At 31.9% G+C, this 8,233-nt stretch overlaps 1 protein-coding gene across 1 annotated transcript in view; it reads left to right on the forward strand.

Annotated features, from left to right (window-relative positions):
• Positions 1 to 8,233, forward strand: part of LOC108747781 (1-phosphatidylinositol 4,5-bisphosphate phosphodiesterase epsilon-1-like) — a 32,562-nt gene that overhangs the window by 828 nt on the left and 23,501 nt on the right. The window contains exon 2 of the mRNA XM_018485548.1: positions 1,185 to 1,330. Within this exon, the coding sequence (XP_018341050.1) occupies positions 1,308 to 1,330 (23 nt within the window). The 5' untranslated portion in view covers positions 1,185 to 1,307. The remainder of the gene's footprint in view (positions 1 to 1,184; positions 1,331 to 8,233) is intronic.

Here is an 8,233-nt window from a genome sequence, read left to right on the forward strand (position 1 = left end):
TATACACGTACGAACATCCTGACCTCGCTTAGTCGTTTCCGCCACCCCTACTGCCATTTCCCACTCTAAATCTTCACTCAAGGTTGGAAACATTGGATTCTCTATCCCTCCGTTTTCCACATTATTCTTTTTATCATCGTGTTAAACAGAAGTCTCGGATAGCGTTGGAAAATTCTGGTCATTTCTTATGAATAACTGCAATGCTCCGCAATTATCTTACAATAGGATAACTTCCATTTTGTTACGCAGAATGTAAAACTCGAATTGCGAAGCATAAATAAAAGTCAGTAATGTAAGAAAGCAATTCATCTTTCATCTTTTCGATTAAATATAAAAAAGTCAATAATAGCTAAGATATGAGATCTATTAGATTTATTAATTATTGAATAAAATAATGACCGAAGTTTGAAACATTGTGAATGTTTAATGTTTCAATTGATATACTCTTTGTGTCACTTTTACATCGCTAAATATATCACATCCGCATTGGCAGGTTTTCTTAGTTCCAAATTTCCACCATTTTACTCATAATAAATGTGATAAATCTCATATATCTTACCAATTTTTTTGTATTAAATAAAAAAGATGAAATATTAATCGTTCTATAAATAAATACAATTACATTATAAACAAATTATAATTAGAGTCGAAACTGAACCGAAACACCTCGGCTACATGTCAATTTCAACCGAAACCTTATATATATAGACATGCTCATATTATATATCATATACTTTTTTTTCATAAATATCATAATTCATATTGAAACAATAATTAAATTTCGGCCGAAATCGAAAACCGAAATTTCGGTTATGTGTCAATTTTGACCAACAAAGAATATAATTACTTCTTCTTCATAAACATCGTAATTTAATTATTGAAACAATAATTACGTATATTAAAATTAATATTTATGAAGAAGAGTTATATGGTCTCAGTCGAAACTGACACGTAAACTGACACGTAAACTGAGCGTTCGTTTTCAGTTTCGGTAAAAGTTTCGGTCGGAATTCTAATTATAATTATAAGAATAAATTCTATGTAGACTTGTCGGAGACATACATTGTGGCTTTCCGTTCAACGACATCGAAATCCGCATTCTAATTGATATGTGTAAAGTTGGCGCGTTGGCGCGTTGGCGATTTGCAAATAAAGTAATCATTAATCGTGTTTGTGTTAATCAGGTAAGCTCATGGGCCACCCACGCGATCAGCAGCTGTGCCACGGTAGAAGAACGGCAGGCAGTGCTGTCCTGTCTTCTACGCGTCGCGCTAACCTGTTGGAATACCGGAAACTTTAATTCAGCTATGGAGATAATTGCCGGTCTGAAGTAAGTACCCATAATGCTTGTCGTAAACGCGTGACGGCGCCAAGTCCCCCCTACTTAAAAGGTCAATCCTTGAATTGCCTTCCACTTCTTGCAAACGCACTCGCTTTATTACTGTCCATAAGTCAAGTAACCCGCATTGTTTCGACTAAGTACGAAAGTCGTAATATAATTTCGTAGACCTGCCGCAAAATTACGAAAGCCCATCCATCTTCATCCACCATAAGCATCTAACCGCAGAGCAAAGTTGCTGTCAGCACCAATAGATCATTACGAAAGACAACCGCAGCACGTATCTCGTCGGTTTCGAGTTTCGATCGGATTAGAGACTTAGCTGCCGTCGTCGATACTAGTGCCGCCTCTGTGTACGCGTAACTATAATTTTGTACCATTACAATTATATAATCGGCTAATCTCACAGATTAACGAATTAGAATGACTAGAGAACTCAAACAAACTACATTTACACTCGTTAAATAAGCCAATTATTATTATTCTCTACACTCTTAAATAAGCCATTTAGTATTCTTAATGTGTATGTGTAGAACTTTTACACGATGACGTCAAGTCATGAATCATTTTTGATAAATATACATACGAATGATTTTATGAGAAAAAAATGTGTATTTTCAATAAATTTTTAATGAAAAAAATTAGAAATTTATACAAATCGCGAAAATAGTCTCGTACATCCCAGTAGGGATTTGCGAATTGTATAATCCCCAACGAGATTGCGACACTAATCCGAACTCAAAGCTTCCTTGAAACTTTCCTCGCATTTGTTGCATGACATTGCGACTTCCAAGGTCATGCTTACAGAATTAATCTTCATCTGTTGGAATAAAGGACTCTTGAAATTATATTTCTCTGCATTGAGACAATGGAGTTCGAGCTTTTATTCGAGTTTATTATTTCGAATACGAAAGATACTTTTAAATATTTATACGTACATTGAACTTTGCTACTATATAAACTATGAAAACTATAGAAAATAAAGAATGTTTAACTTCAAAAGTATCTTTGACCGACTACAAATTAGAGAAACTTTGTACTTAGTTTATCTTGTCGTGATGACCGTTGATCATACAAAGTCAGATGAAACCTATTAAAAGTGCATCCAAAGTGATTTAGCCTCATAAATAAGAATTAAACATCTTTGGAATAAAAAAATATTAGAACAATTATTTTTTTTGCATAAAACAAGATTAATAACACGCAAATGAATTCAAGAGAATCAGTATAAAATTATAAATAGTATCTACACACATATATATATATGTAGATACTATTTATATAGATATATGTGTGTGTGTGTGTGTGTGTGTGTGTGTGTGTGTGTGTGTGTGTGTGTGTAAATTATATTTATACGTATATATAGTCTACACGTATATAAAGAGTTGTTTTATAAATTTATGTCTTTAAACGTAATATTTTAATAAATTATAAAATTACACTTTAGAGAATTCAAAATATTAGCTTAATACTCAATTAAAGATTGACTTCAGAGATTAACTCTACAAATTGTTTTAAAAGATATGCAAAAGCGTCATGATAAAACTGTTTATTGTAATTGAAAATGAAAACATGTACATATATTTGCATTGCAATTCTGACACTTATTTTTATATTACGGTTTAATTTTAAATAAATATTCAATTATATATTTGTATATTAATACAAAATTTAAAATTTTAATTTATTTCATTTTTTAAAGATTTATGACATTCAAAGGTATAATCAGTTAACAAATTTATAAGAGTAATTAATTAATCAAGTTATAGAAAAATGTAAAGATTTGAACTGGATGTTCTTATCGCAATAGAATATTTAAAAATATGTTTCAAGAAAAATCTCTATATTAAAGAAAATTTCATTTTAAATCTGATTATGTTTTAATATAATTTGATTGATTTCAAATTAATTGATTTGTCAAAATATACGTTAAGACGGGTGTTTTATTTTATTAATGTAAGTAAAGAAATTGAAGACGATTTAACTGTCACGTAATCGAATATGATGTTACGTCTTAAAGTTTTATCGATAAAACTTCGCGATATCTTCGAGAATCGGCTCAAACTGTACTTAACGATTACACAAGAAGATTTCTTTGCGTCGGATTCGTGTCCTAAGTAGCAACCGAAGAAACATTTCCTCTCCAATAACAGATTGAAGACTATTCAACAATAAATATCAGATCTTTGTATCTTCCGTTATTAGACCTCATTGGACAAGATCCAATTTTGACAATAGAGATTTAAATCTTTGGAAAATAATACTTTCCAAACGCAGAAAGATCTTTGACATTTTCGCGGTCGCATATCTGAAATTTGCGACGAGTGAGAGATCAAAGATGCTTTGTCCACTTGTCAGGCTTCCAAATGATCGTGACAGTCAGGATTTGACTACAGATTTTCCGTGAAGATGCTTTCATCTCAAAAGAAGGATGGTTATCAAGATCGAGTAAGTGTCCTTCAAACGATCTGTGCGAATTTGACTTGAAGAGAGAACTGAAACGCTAATTGCTATCTCTGAATATTGTCTTTGTTAGATTTTGATCGTGTCATCTTTTTTTCGATGTCAAGTGCATCGTTAAAATTAAGTATTATATACAATATATTACCTTTAATTACCATATTTTATTAATAATCAAAAATATATCAATTTTGAATTTGATTTCTCGTATTGCTTCGATTTATTTAATTTTGAATAACAGTGTTGTCACTTTCTTTCAAAAATAACATTGATACACCTAACTCATATACATAAATCTTTAAACTTTAACAAAAAATAATCATTGAATATAATTTCTTTATGTATTTCTGCTAAATATGTTGCAAGAATGCTTAGATTTCAAATAGAAAATCGGAAAACGCTCGCCAGTTGATTGAAATACTTATACTAGATTTCCTCTACTATGACTGAGGCATAAACGTTATGCGCGGTAACGACCTGCTTCCGGGCACGTTTCTGCTTCTTCGTCTTGTTGTCTCATGCATCGTATGTTTTATCTTGAGATAACATCCAGTGCATTAGCATAAAACCATGAAACAATACAAAACAAGAAACGCGTATACTATTTGCTAATTATAAAAGGAATCGGCAATTTACTTGTGTAAATTGATTATGTTAATTACGTACACATTGTTATCAATAAATTGTAGATATTTAATGAGAATTACTATTGTTTATGTTAAAAAAAATGACGATTGTTTTAATGTCAGAATTTCTAATTATAAACTTTTAAAGAATTTTAACAAGTTAAAAAATGAGAGATTCATATTATTAAATTTAATTCTTTTTATTATTGTACTCTTAAACCTGGCAATAATAAGTAAACTTCAGAAATGCTAAAATAAGATAAGAATATTGGATATTTTAATATTTTTAATTCATTAACTCAAAATGGTAATAAATCGTAAAATTATCAGACAAATCAAGATCCAAAACTTGTCAAAAAAATATGCCATAAGAAAAAATACAGGATGCGTTCATATATAGAATTGGACAAAATACAAACGCAACAATCACTTCATGTCAGATGACTAATAAATCGAGAGTTCCAATCCTTTTGAAAAACTCAGACAAGCCTAATGTATATTAAATACAGAGATATATCTTGTTGTAGGATCCCTATCGCGTGTCTTATTACAAGACAGAGTGGCTTCCGTGGTACTTTGCTTTATTAAGAGCTCCTCGTGAAAGTTTTATCGAGTGCCCCGACACGTAGCTCATTCTGCGAATATCTCTCGACTCGATGCTCTACCCATTTCCCGAAACGATTCACAATGGCGTAATCGCATTATTTCACTAGTTCTTTCGGGACTGCGACCTCTTTCAACTCGATCCCTCGCGAGGAAGTGGGATAATCCCCCGTTGAAAAGTAATTCGAGTAATGAATGTGTGTCATTAATTTTCACAAAGATCAAGGAGTACGTCGGCGATTCGCGCGTTGTTCGCCCGTAAAATCGTTTTCTTTCCTGTTTGATAATTAATTCTCTCTCAACACGAGAGAAACTCAAATAAAAAAATATATAAAGCGGCATTTACACGATGGACTTTTAATGTATCAAGGAACAATTCGCAACATTTTTACATCGCGGCTGCGAAAGAATTTGACAACGCGGAAAATTTGATTTTTAACTGCCGTATATATATCATTTGCTGAAATCAAAGTGGTACGATTTTTTTATCAAAATTTTGCCCGTAAAATTTGTTTACGAGTGAAATAACACAAATTTCTCGTTTGCATTTCAGTTCTAACTTACGTCTTTGCTGCGGTATGAAAGCATTCTATTGGCTATCTATCCATCTTGCAAAAAGCTGACGCTGATTGACTTAATACTGTTGTTTGTGCTTCAGGGAAAAAGAAATAAAAAAAGATTTCCGCATGAAAGTACGGGCTCTTTGTAATCTACCAGGCGTCTAAAAAGAAGAATACTTTATTAAAAGATTTCTTGCCAACTTGAAAACTACGTTGAAAATCTCTACTTCGAAATCCTGATCGATGTTCCACGTGCACATTTAAATAGGGAAAAACGTCTCCGAGAATATCTCAGAAACTTATTCTCATAGAGGAGAGGAAATATGAAGTAGAAAAGGATCGAACTTCACTTCCGCTTGAAGAGTCCAAGATTGACTTCCTCCTTTCTGCCTCTACCGTTGACTTCCGCGTCTCTGCTCCTATCATTGAAAAAATTATTAATCGATCTTTGTACTGTGGTATTACTATAATTTTTAAGGCGTAGTGCAAATAAAATACATTATATATTCAAAAATCGATAGCAACCAACTCTAATAAAAAAGTCATAAGTATGGTCCATTTGATCGATGACTCGGAAATAACGGGGGAAATCGTATCAGCGAACGTAATATTGTATCTTATTTATAGGAGAAATTATCTGTTTACGTTCTACTCTACTAATCCGCCATTTGGTTATCGCTTCTCGCGGATAACGGCACTCGTCATTAACCGCCCGTGCTCTTCTTTTTATGTTCCGCGAAACGAATGAATTTCGCCATAAGTGGCACAGCGGAGAACCTTTACCGCCTGTTCCCATCGGAAATCCCTAACGTAGAAATAAAATACTTTTTATTGCCAAGACTGTAAAGTTAGACACCGTCCTCTTGTACTCGTCCTTCGAATGAGAGGATAAAAGTTTCGTGCGGGAATATCGTTTCTAGAACGATCGTTGGACGTTGCGCCTGCTGACGTCTCACACATTCGGAAACATTCTCAGCTAAAGCATTCGGGGCTAACTGGTTGTACTATGGAGAATACTGAAAGAGATAGATAATTAACGCTGTAATAGTAAATGTTTCATGATTTTAACGACCATTAGAAAACGAAACAGAGGAAGCATATTTGCAAGAAGCGCGAACTGTTTCATGCAGATATCGGCGACTGCCAATTCAATTTAATCGTATTAATATAAACTGCATTCTTGCTGCGTTTACGACGCTAAATATTGTAATTATTTATCCAACTTTTTCTCGTATCTCTAAACCTTACACATTTCACACGTGAAATGTAAGAAAATTTAAAAGATATTAAATTTCTAATTGCTAAATAATTTTTTCATTTATGAAAAGAATAAATGTGTATAACTTTAAGTCCAATTTTGAACTAAATAAATATTTTAGATTTTTTTTAGAACATTGTGTCTAGTGTTCTATTTCACAAAATATTTAGATCTTAAAAAGTTAAATAAACTCATAATATTAAATTATGTGTTTCAACTGTGTTTCAAAGACAGAAATTTTATGTATATTAAAATATCAAAATTTGCTTTCTAAATTAATTTAATATTTGAGTTCTCGCCTTTAACATTAGCGGCTTCTAAAATTTACTTTAGTTAAAGTTAAGCTTAATAATTCTGCACGTATAGAGTAAATCGCCATATAAAGTTAGTGTACACGGTTAAGATATTAGTAGGAATTACCAAATGTTACTTCAATTTAGATTATTACATTAAAATATTAAATCCTCTTTTAAGTATATAATCTTTAACTTACTAAGTACTTTAATCTTTTGACTTAAAATACATAATCTTTAATTTACTTAAGTACTTTAATCTTTTGACTTAAAGTCTATTCAATAAATTATATTTACGCATTTTGTAATAAGTCAATTAACCTTAATACACGATTATTTTCCGGTCCTACTGCATATGATGAATCGATCGTATCCCAAATTAATTTCATCACTTTCTTATGTATATAAAAATGATTAAGCGATTCTTACATATACTTTAACATTATTGAAGTAGTTGTAAACCCAGATAGCACAAAGAGTTCAAAAAGAATTCAGTGATATGTTATCAATTCTGAATTCATTTTCAAATGCAAAAAGAATTCTTTTTCTGAAACGAATCTAAAAATGAGCTCATAATTGATAACATATTCGACTGAATTCTTTTTGAATTCTTTTGAACTCTCTGTGCTATCCGTGAAGTATTAAAAAAAAAGAAAATACACAGGACGTGAAAGACTCAGGTTGCGATCCACTTAACGCTACAAATGTTTCGAAGCTTTTGATTGACCAAGCGGAAGAAAGAATTTTACTAATTGACCAATCAAAAAATATTTCGAAGCTTCTGTAGTATCAAGTGGACCGTAGCCTCAATCATGTGTGCTAGAGGTTAAAATAAAAATATAACTGAAATTATTAATAACTAAAAAGAGTTGAAGACTATTGAAACTTTATTAGTTATCAGAAGAGCATTAGAATACTAAAATAGTATTAACCTCTTAGTGCTCTAAACGCGTCGCCGCGCATTGCTTGGGAAGCTTAAGAGCTGGAGTGTGCGAACTTCTGCCGTCAGCGGTTTACTTCTTAATTACGTATATCCGAAGAAGTATGTCTATCTTGTCTAATCGCGAACGAATGTGTTGCTTATGTTGCAGATC

The sequence above is a fragment of the Trachymyrmex septentrionalis genome, unplaced genomic scaffold (assembly GCF_001594115.1).
Source record: "Trachymyrmex septentrionalis isolate Tsep2-gDNA-1 unplaced genomic scaffold, Tsep1.0 scaffold20, whole genome shotgun sequence".
In the NCBI taxonomy this organism is placed as follows: Eukaryota; Metazoa; Arthropoda; class Insecta; order Hymenoptera; family Formicidae; genus Trachymyrmex; species Trachymyrmex septentrionalis.